The 17617-nt window shown below is 34.0% G+C and overlaps 1 protein-coding gene across 1 annotated transcript in view; it reads left to right on the top strand.

Annotated features, from left to right (window-relative positions):
• Window positions 1–16634, top strand: part of LOC118733960 (mitogen-activated protein kinase kinase kinase 7-like) — a 104377-nt gene extending 87743 nt beyond the window's left edge. Inside the window, exons 9-10 of the mRNA XM_036463614.1 lie at window positions 15458–15816; window positions 15894–16634. Coding sequence (XP_036319507.1) covers window positions 15458–15816; window positions 15894–16124 — 590 coding nt within the window. The 3' untranslated portion in view covers window positions 16125–16634. The remainder of the gene's footprint in view (window positions 1–15457; window positions 15817–15893) is intronic.
• Window positions 16635–17617: the final 983 nt, after the last annotated feature.

The following is a 17617-nucleotide window of genomic DNA, read 5'->3' as shown; positions in this document are numbered from 1 at the left end:
AACACATTCTAATTTGAGAGAATAGTCTTCTTTATTGTAAATGCATATTCTTTTAATAAATACCTATTGCTCACGTTTTCACGTGCATTCAACTAAACACATATAAATACATACATACGTATGTATAAACATATGTCGATATGTACATATGTATGTACTATATCTGTTTAGTGAAAATTTCGTCTGGGATGCTGAGCGCATCCGCATCCGCCGCCACCAGTGTTGCCATTTATTTTTTTGCCGACCCGCCAGGTTTATAAACAAAAATCGCTAGACCCCGCTAAATCATTTAAACTCTGTAAAATTTTACGAAAAAATAATTGCTTTAATAATTTGTCAGTTCAATTTTATTTGATAAAATAAGAGATCATATAGGAGAAGATCCTTCACCCATCTGCTTAATGGATGAAATCTATTTTGTATGAAATTTAAAGTGTTAGTAAATATTTCGCGAGTGGGTTAGCTGAAAAAATCCTGGCCAGGACATTTTTAATTAAATACTCAAACAATTTTTATTATTTTTTTAATTTTGTTTAATAAACATATTCCACACCAATCGAAAGCATAAAGCCTATAGAATAGTGATGGAAAACTATCGAAGTGGACCCCATCGATAGTTGGCGATGCTTTTTGGGCTAATGAGAATATTTATATGTTTATCGTTAATCCACCCCACAATCTCAGTTAAAAGTTAAGTTCTGTTTTAAATTCAAATAAATCAATATCCAAATGCCAGAATTGCTTTGCAAAATTTTTTGTGCATCTACATATCGCTAGATTAGAGTGAAAATACAGGAGGCTAGAGAAATCAAAAATGCATTGTTGAGAAAAGGATAAAGGAACTTATTTTTTTCGGTTTATATTCAATAAAAATAAAATTTGCTAAGTCCAAAAGAAGCACCGAAAATCCGATAAGGCCAAAATAACACGACATCTTTTAATAAAGATCGAATCTTATGGAGCTTTGCTTTTCTTTAAACACGCAAAATACTTCAAGAAAATGGTTATAAGAAGTTTTTTTCCTCTCCTGTAAAATTTTTAAAATGGGACATAGCAACTTTTCACTCTAAGCTAGGTAGCTATTTCTACGCTATGCGTATATGTCTGTTAGTGCTGTGCAATGACGCTATGCATTTTAAATTAATTGAAACTAGCATCATCAGTATTTAAATTATCTTGAAATTAGCATCAATACGTTTGTGATCGGTCAAATAGTTTCCGAGATATTGTAAATAAAAGAAATATAATAGTTAAACCTCTTTTATTGGCTTTTTACAACGCTTTTATCAACTTGCAATGTTGTGTTCCAGAAACTTTCAATGTTGTGGATCCAGAAACTTTCAATGTTGTGTTCCGACACCAAAGCAAAGCTTTGAAAAGCTCCTATAAAAAAGCATAGTGAATAGGGCGAGGTAGATGACATCTAGATGTCGTCCTATGTACTACGTTTGCTACACCGGAAATAGACGACACGCCATTTCTTTAAATAAAATTAATTGGTGCTCGTTTGTATGTACATACATATGTAAATGCATGTGTGTGCACCTTTCTATTAATATCGTTGAATTATTTTAATATCTATTGCAAAATTTTATTCAGACAGGACTAAAAAGTAGAAAATAAATAATATAAAAAAAAACTTTTTAATATACAACGCTTTTATAAATGGACTAAAAAGTAGAAAATAATACTTCTCAGTCCCATAGAATTTGTTTTGATAACTTTTGATTTTGAAATTTTAGCAAAAGTCATTATAAACAATCTATGAAATTGAAAATGAAAAACGTGGAGCGCATGCAATACAAAGCATTCGATTTAATTGACAATAGTCAAACTACATAACGTAGACCTAAAATTTCTACAGCGAAAGTAGAACTTTGAAATCGATTTTAAGCGGTCGTTATTCATATACCCACATACATACATACATATATTACTTTTCATATCAATTCAAGTGTATTACATGCGCCCCACGCTTTTCATTTTCAATTTCATAGATTGTTTATAATGACTTTTGCTAAAATTTCAAAATCAAAAGTTATCAAAACAAATTCTATGGGACTGAGAAGTATTATTTTCTACTTTTTAGTCCATTTATAAAAGCGTTGTATATTAAAAAGTTTTTTTTATATTATTTATTTTAGTTTTTTTTGCACCAAATAATTTTGGTATGGTTTAAATCAACATGAAAAGTTCTATTTAGCTACATTTTTTATTTTTTTTTATGGCTAAACGGATGGGTATTTTACACCACGGCTACTTCGCAATATTTCTGTCTAAATCCTCGAGTACGGGAACAGGCTAAATGTGAATAAGAAAAAGTAAACAAACAAATGTCGAATTAAACTCTGAGTTTATTAAACACCCCAATGAGAACACTTGACAGTTGTTCTTAATCTCAAAACGTTAAACTCGAATTAAAATTTCAACGTGAACATAGTATAAACTGCATTTTAACTAACTGCTCTCAACGAAGTTGTAAACACCCTATAAAGAATTGCGATCATTATGAATAAAATCGCTAAAAACTAGCTAAGATCTCCTAAATAAACGCTAAAAGTCCCGCTAGTCACCGAATTCTAATTTTTCCCGCTAAGTAGAAAATAAATCGCTGGATCTAGTAGGAAAATTACTAAAGTGGCAACACTGACCACCACACTCACAATAGCGCTCCCATTCGTTTACGTTCTCTTCTCGTGATGTCGTTGTTGAATCTGTGGCCAGTCTTAGTTTGCGTACGAGCGCGATAGTGTAAATGTTCGATAAAGTTCCGCCCGCGCCAGAAAATTACGCGTGGCATCCACTAAATATTTGCCCCATTTCCGCGGTTGTTAATGACCAATTCGAACGCCTATGCACAGCGATAGATATATTATAAATGTATTTTACTATGAATATTAAAATATTTGATAAAGTACCTTTTTAGTGTCAATATTTTTACAATTTTTGCAACAATAAAGATTAAAAATATCATATATCTGACCTTCGTCTATCGGGAAAGATTGAAAGATTTCTGAAGAGTAATAATAAATTTGCAATTTAAATATGTGATGCATTTTGTTTCAACTTGGCTTAAGTTGCAAACAGAGAGCTTGCCAAAGAACGTTCAAATACAATAAAAGAAATGCAAGTGAACAAATGTAACTGTTTGCAAATTTTCTGGAAAATTATGCGTAAGAATCGATGAAATCAAATCAAAACAAACCAATACCGGGAAACGACAGTGTTCAATAGTAAACGAAAACAATGTGTGACGCAACAGCAATAATGACGACGGCCAACCAAACGGATCTGCACAGTTGTTGGATAATATATAGTATGCATGCATTTATTAGTAAATATTGGGTCATATAAAAAGTCCCCGCGCAGTGCTTCCCTTCCATATAAAATGTGGGCAAAAATAGAATTATGGACGGATTTAAATGAAAATTCGCTTCTTAGTAAAATTGAGGACGCTTAATTCAAAAATGGAATTTGTTTTTGGATAGCTTTCATACTTTTACTGGAAATGCAGTTTGAAGTTGAAAATTTGGGTTCTTGTGGCTTTTACATAGGTATGTACATATAGTTCGTTCAATTTTCAAAAGTGAGGTGTCAAATGACAGTGCTTGGCCTGTAGATGTGCAATAAAGTTTTTTATTTTTGAAAAAGGTTGCCACCTGTTACAAATTCTATTAAAATTATTTAATAAGTTATATTTATTAGATTATCAATATGGGTATCAATTGAACTAGTTTTGAAACAACCTTACTTCTAAACGACACGTAGAAGGGTTGCCACATGTTTAAAAAAACCAAATTCACTTTAATTAATAACTGAAATATGTATAATGAGTATCAGAAAAATGAAAAAATTTTACATACATATTTAGAAAGAAATAAGTGAAGAGTAAAAACATTCCTGAGTTAATTTAAGAGTCCAGTAATTTAAAAGGAATGTAATCAGAGCAAATCACTGATTGACAATGTATGTATTTGTAATAAAATAATAAATACGATGGCGTAATCCTATGGTTTGACGTAATTAATATTTTACGTAAACAGGTGGCAACCCTATTCGTAATATTTTTAAGCTAAAACCTTCTTAAACCTCTTTCGTCTGACTCCCTTATGGTGATACCTATCTATTTCAATTACCTAATTCATTTAATTCAAGTGGAATTTGATTTCTTAAACAGGTGGCAACTCGCTGCATGTAGTTAATACACATGTCGATTGATACCCATCTCTTAATAATTCATTTAACTTATAAAAAAAATTGAATCTAATTTTTTAACAATCCAATTTTTTAACAGCTGGCAACTCTTTAAAAAAAATAAACCTTCTATTGTCCACAGGTCAAGCTTTTTAATCTGACGCCTCATGTTTGAAAATGGAATGAATCGTGCAGATCTCAAGGCACTGACAAAAAATTAAAAAATAATTTTATGCATTAGCGAAAAACGCATTACTTCAGAAAGTGCAAAAAATTATATTTTTACATATATTTTTTATTCATTCTATTAAAATTAGCTTTTTTGGAAATTTTGTTTAAAAAAAATTGTTTTTCTGGAATACCGCAGGGATACCCTGTGTTTAATGTTATTCCAATATTTTAATTCCTGTAATTCTCTACTATCTATATGGAAACAAGAAACCTTAAACCAACATTTTATTTCAAAGAATATATTTTTGACATTTTTTTCTGTGAAGAGCTTACTCATGGCTATTCTCTTATGATGCTTTCCATTTCCAGACAACCGGTCAGGTACGAGCATGATTTTTAATTTCGACCAAACTCAAATACATTATTTGTTGGTCCAAATAATGAGACACGTATTTTTTCTTTTGGCTCGGAAAAATTTTTCGGCCGAATTAAACGCGATTTTGTTTTTCAGGCAAAAATCGATTATTCGAATTGACAGTGAGAATGTTTTTTTTTAAAATGCCCATAACTTTGTCAAAATTTAATAGATTCCAACAATGTTTTTACTCAAATGTCAGTAATTCTTGTCACTTCAAGATAGAATGATATAATTATTGATTTTCATTATTTAAAATTTTTTGTTTAACAATAAACAAAAAGTGCATATTTTTTTTTAAATTAAATTTCTCAAAAAGTGTATTTTTTTTTCTCTCAAACTTTTTTACCGAGAAAGAGACACTTTGAACTACAAGCAAAAAGTACAGCCGTGCTCATTTATTATAAAAAGCGGGAAAATGTGATTTTGTATTTCGAAACTGTATGGTGGAAAGTGTGTTCTAATATCTATTTGATACACAAAAAATGATCACAGCTGTATTTTTTGCTGATATATTACATACATATGTTCCATTTAGTTAAACAATATAAGAATATTGTAGTATGTACCACAAAAACGTATATTTTCTATAAAAAATCATAACTCAGAAAAAAAAATCTTCGCTATTAGAGATTTGGGTTGATTGTAGTTCAAAGTGTCTCTTTCTCGGTAAAAAAGTTTGAGAGAAAAAAAATAATACACTTTTTGAGAAATTAAATTTAAATGAAAATATGCACTTTTTGTTTATTTGTGGAATGTTGAGGAATTTTGTGATTATCCGTCTACTGTGTTAGCTAAAAATATCATCACTATCATTATTTTTATGCAATATGCAATATCAATCTTCACGGTTTCACATACACCCTATAAATCATTGAACAAATGAATAACGTCATTCTAAAAGCCTGATTATGGCAATTAAATTTACTTAACGGAACGTAGAACTTTGAAAATCAAAATGAAACAACAGATTCGACGTGGCATTACGTTACGTTAAGTTTCGGCTGTTCAATTATAAGCAACATCCATTTAAGAGAATGTCTAAGGGAGAGCCTGTAAGTTATGTTAAGTTGACATAATCAGACGATAAGGGCCAGTTTTTTAGTGTACGGCTGTGGTTTAACCTTAGTTCAAACGCTTGAGCTGGCTGGTTTAAACTAAGATTAGCCAAACAAATGTCAGCCTGCTGTTCAATTTGATCTAAGTTCAAACTGCCACTGCAAAACTGGCCCTAAGCTGTTATTATAAAATTTAACAAACCAAAATTTTATTTTATGAATCTGTGCAGATATGTAAATATACATATTTTTTGATATTTCCAAGTCCTAAAAATTCCGGCTCTGAAAAAAAACGGTATTTAGCCTACTTTAGATCATATAAGTATGCACCTAATAGCTATGCCGAATGTAGGGTACAAAAAAAATGTATATATGAGACATTCCATGTCAAACGGGCCAAAGCTCTGTCCAAAATTCTATGGGACAGAAATTAACGTAAAGCATGTCAAAAGACTCGCGAATTTATAATGCATGAATTGAAAATTCAGTATTACGTAAATGCTGCGACCCCTGGAAGACGCCATGTCCGCAAATGCGTAAATAAATTTGTCATTCAGTTTGTTAAAATAGTTGTCAATTATTTGATCAAGACGGATTCTAATGTTTTTTGGGTCGCTGATCACGAATATAGCATCCGAATTTCGATATTCAAAATGGCGGATCCAATATGGCGGAAGACTTTTATAAAATTTATCGGATTCACTTAGAATTCGTTACTTGGAGGGCATCGGGGTCGCTGATTACGAATCAGAAATAAGATTGGAAAAAACTCAAAATGGCGGACCCAATATGGCGGATAGAAAAATCTAATTCGCTTAAAGTTTTACAGTTGGGGGGTTATAAGGTCGCTGATTATGAATCTGAAATCAAATTTAAAAAACTCAAAATGGTGGATCCATATTGGATCTACCATTTATTTACGGAAAAGTTAAAATCGAAAGTACGTACATGGCGTATGAGTAACATTCTCATCTCGTCTAATAAATGGAAATTCAGTATTACGTAAATGCTGCGACCCTTAGAAGACGTCATATCAGTAAGTGTGTACATAAATTGCAGTCGCACTCAGAATCGTTTAATAATTACTTAAGGTGTCCCTCAGTAACGATTTGAAAAAATTCCCTCTCAGAGTCAGTTAATGATTCGTTAACGGCATTTTAATGAACATTAAAGTTAAGTAAACAAAAACCTTTACTTAACTTTTTTAACGAATGATTTTGAAATTTTTTGTTTGTTTTCAATAAATCTCAATTTCGATAACGTTGCTGTAACAGTCATGGGCGTAGCCAGGTAGGGGCAGGGGGGTGCTCGAAAATCAATCAATCAAATCTATAAATCAAAAGAAAATTAGATCGAAAAAGGCAAAACCAATCCCATCAAAATAGTTTATAGAAATTAAACAAAAAAATGAATAAAAAAAGAAAAAGAAAATTTTCCTGCCTTAGGACTTGAACTCGGATCTCTCGAATGGCACGCCAGTGCTCTGCTCACTCAGCCATTACGTCTGTTGAGCCAGTGCGCACAAAATGATATAAATACTTAGTTTTATATTTTATTTCAAACTGAACCAAAAAAGTGAGTGATGCCACAAAAATGAAGGGCCGCAACTGGGGCCATACTAAATTTTTTATTTCATAATTTTTAACTCGGAGAGGTAACATTTATTAACAGATTTAACGATCATTAGTTAAGTGCCCGTTAGAGCTAATTTAAGGAACGTTTCTGAGTGCGGCTGTTAGTCATTCAGTTTGTTAAAACAGTTGCCAGCTATTTTAAAAATCAATTGGAATCACTTGAAACTTATTACTCGGGGGTTTTTGGGGTCGCTGATCACGAATATAGCATCAGAATTCCGATATTCAAAAAATTCTGCCACTTTTTATTTGAAGCATTATAAATTCGCGAGTCTTTTGACATGCTTTACATTAAATTCTATCCCAAAGAATTTTGGACAGAGCTTTGGTCCGTTTGACATGGAATGTCTCATATTATATGTATATAAATAAATACTAACTAAGCAAACAACGAACAAAATAGCAATATTAATTTCTTATTTGTTTTGTACTTATTTTGCACTTTTTTTATTTGGTTTTGTTCTACCTCGAGAAGGTGCGCAGACATGCCGCAACTTTTTTTTTACAGAATGCAACTATAGTCTCCAAGGTATATGTAAATGAAAACACTTTTGCTTGATCCCACCTACTTCACAACTATATGTCTACGTATATGTCAAAAACCCCTTTTTGGAAAAGGGGCCGTGGCACCGCCCATGCAAATTGAAATTTTCATATCGCTTGTCTCTGGAACCGCCTGTGCTAACGTCCTGAAATTTGGCACAGCAACATATGTTGTCAATACCGTACTTACGTCGATTTTGGAAAGCGGGGCATGGCACCGTCCATACAAACTGAAATTCTCATATCGCTTATCTCTGAAACCGCTTATGCTAACGTTCTGAAATTTTACACAGCTATTTTTGATATCAATAACGTACTTACGGCGAAAAGTGGCAAATAATGGGAAAGGGGGCGTGGCACCGCCCATACAAACTGAAATTCTCATCGCTTATCTCTGGAACCGCTTATGCTAACGTCCCGAAACATATGCAAGAATCATTCAATTGGGAACCATTTTTTCCCAGATTTTAAAATCGCATTGAGTGATTCTTTTTTTTTTTGCAAAAGTTTTTAGGAGGATCAGTGTCAGTGTGTTGGTCTTCCGATAGGTGTCGCAGGGATTGAGAGCTATCCTAAAATATCATATTTTTGATCACATTTGTTTCACTTTTAGAACACATATTAGTAACATAAAATTTGGTGTAACTTGGTAGCCCAGTCGTGTGATGAAAAACTATTGGGCTTTGGCCCAGTCTTGAGAAAAACCCGTGAGAAACCGCCGTTAGTGAAGGAAATACTATATTTTTTTGTAAACCTTCAAGATACTTTTTCAAGCGTTAACGATTCTGATTAAAAAAATAAAGAGTTTATGTAGATGTGGCCAATTTAGTTTTTAACCTCCAAGAGGCTCTCATACAAATATAATCGAAAAACATATTTACAGTCTGAATTGGTAAATGTTTGACATATTAGTCAGTGATGAACATCTCATCTATCCATGCAAATACATATGCATATTTTTTATAAATGAAAATTGAGGTTCATTTTTGGGGTATAATTTCAAAAGCTACTGAAGAAATTTGAAGAAGACTTGGTAGAATTAGCATTAATCAATCCGGTACTAACGTTCATAATTCGATTTTAGGTTTTCTTGTATATTCGCTAGAAATTATGCTGGTGGACTTCAAAATAGTAATTCGCATAAAGGAGTCACCAATGTTAGCAGTGGTTAGCAGTGCGCGCTATCACTCCGCAGGGCCTGGGTTCAAGCCCTAGTCAAAGCAACATCGCAAAGTGCACGCCACAAATCGGAGGAGAAGATCGGCCAAACATTAACATATTAGTGAAGCAAGTGATGCAGAAATTTCAACTGAAGATACAACTCAAAACAATATTCTCTGCTATATGCTGAGAACAGGAGCGGCAACTTTTGTTTGTTCCATGCAAACATTTTTTGTTAGACTTTTCATAAGTAAAAATATTTTGTGAATATTACTTTCTTCATATGAATTATATCATATTTTTTATTTAATTGTATTTTTGGAACAAACAAAGTTCTTTATCCTTCTGTCAGTACACTGTTTTTGTTACAAATAGTATAAATAAGCAATGGGAAATAAGGCAGAATTTGTTTTATTTCCAACAATGGAAAGAATCGTAAACAGACATATCAGGGATAGTTTTCTTTTCAGAAACTCTTTGCACAGACACCAATACGCCTATCTTCCAGGAATATCTACTATCCACGCTCTTCAGAATCTAACAAGGAAAATTGAGAAGCCCCTGGAGGATAACGAGGTGGGTTGTTTCTTTGATGTGGAGGGCGCTTTCGACAACGCGGAACACTCTCTAATATACAATTGCGTCCGGCGCAGAGGTGCCAACCAAAAAACACATCTACATACACTCGGACAGTAGAGCGGAACTGTCTTCAACTTTTAATACTGATCGCCTCCAGGAACCGGGTATACCTCATATGGGTACCGGGACACAGTGAAGTCATGGGCAATGAAGTGGCAGATATTCTCGCCAGAAAAGGGCGGCATAGGGATTCATAGGCCCAGGACCCTTTGCCGGTCTGCCATGGAGCTCCGTTAGGCGGAACTACTATATCTGGATGAAGTACGAAGCGCAACGTTACTGGACGGAAGGTAACAGACAGGTCAAGTCCTTCATTCCGGATATATCAACAAGGAGAGCCGAAGAACTCTTTCACCTCAGTAGGCATGAAGTAAGAATTGTTACAGGCTTTCTTACTAGCCACTGTAGGGTAATGAAACACTTGTCAAACATAGGAGTTGTCAACTCTGACCACGGTAGGTTGTGTAATGAAGAACAGGAAACAGCAGAGCACATTATGTGCCACTGTGAAGCCCTTACCAGGACCAGACTTCGCTTCCTAGAAACACCGTACCTGGAAGCACACGACCTAAATGGCATTCAGCCAAAGGACCTCGCGAGGTTTCTTAGCAGTTTGTGGATCAAAGATGACCTGTAGTTGAATAGAGGTTTGTTACAATATATCGTTTCGGTCGCGGTAACTAGGCGACCTGCTCCCTCCTCTAAATCTAATCTAATGGGAAGTGGGAGTGGTTATTGCCCAATTTCAAATGTCTTAAACCGATTTGTTAGAAGCGGCTACTGAGATACAGAATTTCATCATAAGTGGGCGGGCCACACCCATTTTCCGAAAATTTTATAATAATCATATTTTGTACAAAAATTGTACCTCGCACACCAATTTTCAACAATTTGGACACTGTGTTTACTGAAATATTGTAGATTTATCTAAAATTACATTTGTCTAAATGTAAATGTTTGTATGTATACACAAAACTTTGTTTTTAACTGTCATTTATATAACACAATACCACTGTAAGGAAAACAAATGTATATTCCGAAATACACAATATAGTTGGGTTCGCCTCACATTCCTGCAGATTTCTAGCAACAGGGCCGAAAGGTCCTAGAAAACATGACTTTTGCTTATATCTCGAAAACAATTTTTTTTTTATTAAATGGATTCCTATTCTGGTTCAGCGGCCTCAAATTCTTCCAAAAAGTTTAATTTTAATGTTAAAATAGATCTAAAGTAGTGTTGCCATATACTATTCGCATTTTTAGATTTTTCTTTAATACATTTTCTAAGTAAAGAAATACCATTTATCTGCCATATTCTGCGGGCACTACATTAGCCAAATTTCTAAGCTTTCAATTGAACAAAGTATAATAACGGGATCTCCCGGGGATTCAAAAAATTTCTTTATATTCAACAAAAATTCCAAAACAATACTAGTTGAAAACCGCTATTTTCGTTACATTTAAATTAAAATTTTCCTTAATAAAAATTTAACACTTAAATGAATTATTATCTACCTTCTGTTGCGGATCCTTCACTACTTTTTAAGATTACAATGCATAAAGCAAAATATTAACTTAAAACCGTCACGATCTTTCTAGAGAGCGAAAATTTATTTATAAGCAGCGTTAAGGTCTGATTATGCATACTTCGCATAACTTCGCACAACCATTTGTACCAGTGCAATAGAAATGTTACTTAAGAAAATGCGAAGCAAAATCTAACTCAACAGTTCGCTGAGTTTTTAAAAGTTCTGCTAATTTATGGGTAATGGAATACTTACAAAGTACATAAGAATTACAGTTTAAAGTTTATGCGAAGTTGTGCATAGTTATACCATTAGAATATTCTGTTTCCGGTCAACGGTGAGCGTTCGCTGTGCAAGTTATAGCTCAACTAGCCACCGACGTGAAACCGTAGGGCACGACGGCTGGCACGACCTATCTTATGGTATTCTCGTCCCAACGGCAATTCATATGTTGATACGGACGGCAGATACGGAAGGGCGCTCCGTCGGTGGAAAGTGAGAGGGACTGGGAAATGTTATTTGGAATGTACATACTCTATCGAATGTGACTCAGTTTTTACGTTTCCTTAAAATTTTGTCAAATTGGTTTATGGCCGCCTAGATCGTTCAAATACCCCTATGTGCCTAGTAACCATAGCAAAAATACAGTACGAGTTTGAACAAAATCGATGACATACAATTTTTTCCTAGTGCACTTGGCATTTTCGAACTGGCTGCTGAGATAGGTCGATCTTCCACTCAGCCGTCGATATATGACTCGTGGAAATTGGGAGAACTTCTTGATGGGCATTGGTCTTTCTACACTTGGTTTATATTATAGTTATTTCGTGGGCGCGATAATTCATCACAAATGGGACAAAATTCGCCAAGTGCACAAGAAAAAAAGTTATGTCAGTGATTTTGTTCAAACTCTACTCCATTTTTGCTATGGTTACTAGTAACCGATTTTTTAAATGGATTTTTTTTTTCTACCGCGGTTGTCTGTTAATTTATACGAGTTCATATATCCTATTTCTTAGAATCACCAGTTTCCTTAAATTCTCATCTCATGTCGCACTTATGATTAAAAATCCAAAATTTCTGAGCTATTAGAACTTTATTAAGTTTATAAAATTTTTGCACATGTAATACAACTTTCTTAAGTTATAATTTGATGGTGCTCGGCCTAGTCTGATGCATCCTCCGGACAATGCTTCCGGAGTTTTCTGCGGACTCTGCATACAACCATTCAGGGGTGTTAATATTTAGATGACTACCATTGGCTACAGTGCCTACGCACTATTTTTTGTTCGAATAAATATTTGTTTTTTATATAAACCCATACATGCAAACATATTGGTATCTCCTCTCACTGAGTTATTCACAAGTGAATATTTCGATCATTTTTAGTCCACTGATTCTGAATATACCTTTAATTTTTTTCAATTGGTTTGCAAGTTTAGGTTAGTGTGGGTTACAGTGACTGCCTTTTGTGCTACCACTGGCGGAAGCCATTTGTTTCTCTATCTCCCTTGAAACACCTGAGTTGACGTGGTCTACTCTGCATTGCGATTCGAAAAGCAAGTCAATAGGATTGAAATATTTGGCACTATGAATTTGTATTAGTCCGTGCCGCCTTTCGAATTGCATTAAGTTTGGAATCGAAATACAGAGTAGGTCAATTAAGCAATCTAAAAAGTAATTTTTGAAGAACAGGTTGTGTGTTTTGGCGAGGGCGGGACAGTGGCAGATATGGTCTTTGATGCTCTCCACCTCCTCCTCGTCTCTGCAGCTGCCGAATGGGTATTATCACCCTTGTGTACATCCAATGCATGTACTACATATGTATATAAGGTTTTATTCCCCATGTTTAGCCTATAGCCGTTTAACAGGCATACCGGATGGTATTGGCCTTTCTGGAGCGGTTTTCGATATTTCTTTTCCAAGATATTTGACTTCGGTTGAGAGATTAAGTACTTTCGTGAAGAGTACCATCTCGGTCTTGGTAGGATGGACGCTAAGTCCGCATTCCTTGGACCAGATGTTTACAATACTGAATATACTACAACTCGCGTTCTTTAATAAATATATAAATTTTTTTTTAATGTAAATCCTTTCTTCTAAATGTCTTTATGTGCGGAAAGATTATAATATCTTCACAAAGTGCCAATTTGTTCCACGTAACTATCACGGAGCACGGATGCAGAAATTTTTATAGCGTTATGTAAAAACGTTAGTTTTTAGTTTGGTTTAGACTTTTTTATCACGAAAAAAGGATTTCCAGCCATTTAAAAATGTAAATTAATTTTTATTAACAGGCTAAGTATTGCAAAAAAGGGGCCTCCGAAAGAGTTTTAAGAAAACTCTATTTTGAGAATATTTTGAAGATGATTGCCACAAATTTAATCACTTCTTTTAAGTTTTCCTAAAATGATTTAAAAAATTTTTTAAAAATTATTTATTTCGAAAATATTTTCAAAAGGGATGCCACCTCTTTAAAAGTCTTATTTAGTTGAAATTCATCACTGTATGTATATCTTGAAGATAAACGACATTTAGGCAGGTTACCATTAAAAAGTCCTATAAATATGTGGCTTTATTTGTAAGAAATATCTGAATTTCAGAAATTTTCAAGATAAGTCTATATAAATCCTTATATCTCCAAACAGAACGTTATATAAAAAAAAATACCTTTATTATAGTGGAAGGATCGTTATTTCAGATAAGCCTAGCCTTGAATATGTACAACAATTTTGAAAAAAAAAAAAACTAAAAAAACAATACACCTTGCTAAATATTTTTATTATTATATACATACCGCAACTGCAATCGAAAACAGTTACAAAACTGTTGATTCCGCGCAAGCGACGCAAGCAAAACAAAAATAGTTTTTAAGCTATTTTTCCAGTCTAAGAAGATATTTGGCGGACATTGAAAATATGGTCTGTGAAATGATTTATGGGAAAAAATTTATTTGAAAAATTTTGGGTTGTGACTGTTTTTGATTTCGGGCGCGATATATAGTTGAAGAGCTGGCGTTGAAAATATGCAAGAGTTTTCTCAAGGCTAATATTTTTATAATTGGTTGCATTTTAATGATGGAAAGTTAGTGTAGAGTCAGCACTTTAGGACCGGGACTCTCGCAAAGATGTAATATTAATTAACATCTTTAAACGATTTTCTCAAAGCTGAAAATTTATATAAGAACGTAAATATAATAAAAAGCAGGAATGTAATAGTCAGACAGCGAAATATAGGGAAACGTGGAATCAGCGCTACTTCATATCTGTCAAAAAAATTTCATGACTCAAAGAGTTTTCTCAATGCTAAATTTCTCCAAAATAATAAGTTTTTATAAAGTTTATAAAGGACACAGCCAGACTCATTTGAGACAGGACCACGCCAGTCAGCAGTTGATAAAAATGAGAATGGGAACTGCTGGTAGTTAATTTTTACAAAACGATACCCCGGTAAAATTAGGCTTCTTCTCAAAAAGAATTTGAAGTATCGAACATTTAATGCAGTTTACTTCTATTTGACGGAGTTTTATTCTCTTTGTATTTCATGGATCCGCAGTCCTTACCCTAAAATTTCATATGGAAACATTCTGCCATCTTGGATTTTATGTTTTTTGGGGTTTTTTTTTGTGATTTGCAATCTTATTATAAACTTTTCGTAAAAAAAAGATTGAATACTCTAAAGAATGTTTGTTTAAATTTACGCATATTAAGAGGGGTATGGAGAGAATTTCATTGAAAATAATGTGGCCTTTTGAATAATTCACCATGGCGTCTAAGCTAACCGTAAATTAGATTTTGCTTTACAACTTTTTTGCCACGGAGAACCCAACATTAACAAAGAAAAAGTAACAGCAGGTATTTATATTTTTGAGATTGCTGATTACGAACATATAGCACGATTTTAAAAATTCATAATGGCGAATCCAATATGGGGGCCAAAAAATTAAAACCGATTCGGTCCGCTTGAAACGTTTTCCTCTAGGGATCTCTCTGGGCCGAATATTGAATAAAAATATTGAAATAGAATTCTATTGATTTAGCATATGTGTTTAAGAGCATATTTGGTTTATTTATATTTTTTAAGCCCTGCTAATGACTATCTATTTTATTTTTACAGCAAATAGTGATGGCAAAAAGGGACTCACCGTCACCGAAACAAAGTCTACGAAACAGAATAACGTAATGCCTGAAGGAGACTTCACTGCCCCCACACACTATGATGCTAATGATAACGATGACACTGACGACCCGTCCCTCGCTGAGATGCTAGACCCCGAGCTACAACCTGAACAACCAATACCCGACAACGAAGAGTCACAATCAATTTACAGAGAACACCGCCGTTTGGCCAAAGAATACTTGCGGGTAGATACAAGACTCTACTACGCACAGGACATCAAGGAGAAAATCCTTATAGGTTTGGATCCAGAAGAACGCCAAAAGAAACAAGATATGCTAAAGAAAATTCAAGAGAAGGTAAGTTTACATTTATAGAAAATTATTATGGGTGAGCAAATAAAAAAAAACACATGTGTGCTTTATTGCTTTTGCAGCAAGAACTTCTGGAACTTCTGAACAACTTAAAACAACAACGCGAAAACTTACTCGCCGAGCAGGCACGAACTGTGAGGCCGAATGGCGCTAGTGGTGTGCAACAACAGATGGATTTACTTGCCGCCAATGCGAGAGCGGCCCAGTCCAGTAGTGGCGGCAGTGCGCTACAGCAGCAAGAATTGCTGGCCGATGATGGCTGGGTGGTCATACAACCTAATCAGAATACGTAGTCGGGAGCAATATCACGTCATATTTATTTATATTTTAAACTTCTATTTTAAGCGAGTTTAACAGATCCTGTATGCTAAAATATTTCTTTTAACTGGTGATCGAATTTGTTTTGGAAATTCTTCTTTTTAAAATATCTGTTTGTGCTGAGGAACCACAAATGGTCGGTTACATTCATTTGTAATTCGAATATGTTTGTGGAATGTTTTATTAATATATTTGCTTCTAAATCAGATCACTTTGTAATTGTATGAATGAGTGTCTATATGTCTATATCCATTTGTGGGCGTGTTTGGACAGTTGCCTTACATTTGCAGGAGGCATGCCATAAACATGTGTATGTGTGTAAGTGTGTATGTCTGATGGCATATTATGTGTAATTTGTTATTCAAATATAGAACAATGTCGCTAAAGGCAACTTAATCTTTTACAGTATGTAAAAAAAATATAATGTATCTTTAAAAAATTTCAATAAAGCACATCGATTTATGTACATCGATCGATGTATTGTATCATGAAACAAAAAATATATATAATATTATTTTCAGAATACCCCTACATATACGGCTGAGTGGAGAGCTAAGTCAATGGGGCTCTTTGGTTGCTCTTTGGTTTGGTTTGGTCGCGGGTTGTGCGAGTTGGAGACCGTGCAGGCAGGTGGTGCCGTATGACTTGAGCAACATTGGGCCTGTTACAAGCTGTTCCCCCATGGAGAAAAAATGATTGATGGTGTGTGATTTGGAGTTGGGCGAAGGCTCCAACAACTTGTCTCTAGGTTCACTTCCATTAGTGTACGAAATGACACAATCCGCATTAATGAACAACTGGTGAACCCGCATGGCGTTAAAACGCCCAAAATTTAATTTGAAAAACTTAAAATATTCCAAATGTTAGTCAGAGTTGTAAGAGATCCGAAAGCCATATTTTATCAAAACCGTGCAGCCTTTCTGAGTGAAGAGCAGTCTCGCATAGTGCATATTTTTATTTTTATCGAACTTCAAATCACCCTATACCAATGAAGAAAGTTCTTAATTAAAAAAATAAAATTTTATCATACATCTACAGGCTAAGGCTTATAATTTGACCTCTCGTTTTTTGAAACTCCCTTTCAAACGTATTCTCAAACTAAAATTTTCTTAAATCATTTTCGTCTGACATTGTGATACACATGTATTTCAATAAACTGATGAACTAATTTGAATTTGATTGTTCGAACAAATGTCAACCCTCGTAAACGATGGTCAGGAATAAATCCCTTTCAAACCCATTTCAATTTATACCCATCTTTTAGTAATTCATCCAACCTACTGAATAATTTGAATTTAACTTTTTAAACACGTGGCAACTCTCTTGAAAAATTCGAAATGTTCAAACCAAAGATTTCTTAGCATTTTTTCGTTTGACTGCGGTATCTTTGTATTTCATATACTTTTTGAATTAGCTAATTGATTTAGACCTTTGAAACAGGTGACAGCCCTCTTCAAAAGTACTTTCA

Source organism: Rhagoletis pomonella, unplaced genomic scaffold (assembly GCF_013731165.1).
Source record: "Rhagoletis pomonella isolate Grant_MI unplaced genomic scaffold, Rhpom_1.0 Rhpom_scaffold_00002, whole genome shotgun sequence".
Taxonomy (NCBI): domain Eukaryota; kingdom Metazoa; phylum Arthropoda; class Insecta; order Diptera; family Tephritidae; genus Rhagoletis; species Rhagoletis pomonella.
The sequence above is the reverse complement of the archived record's forward strand: the minus strand, read 5'-3'. Positions and strand labels throughout refer to the sequence as shown.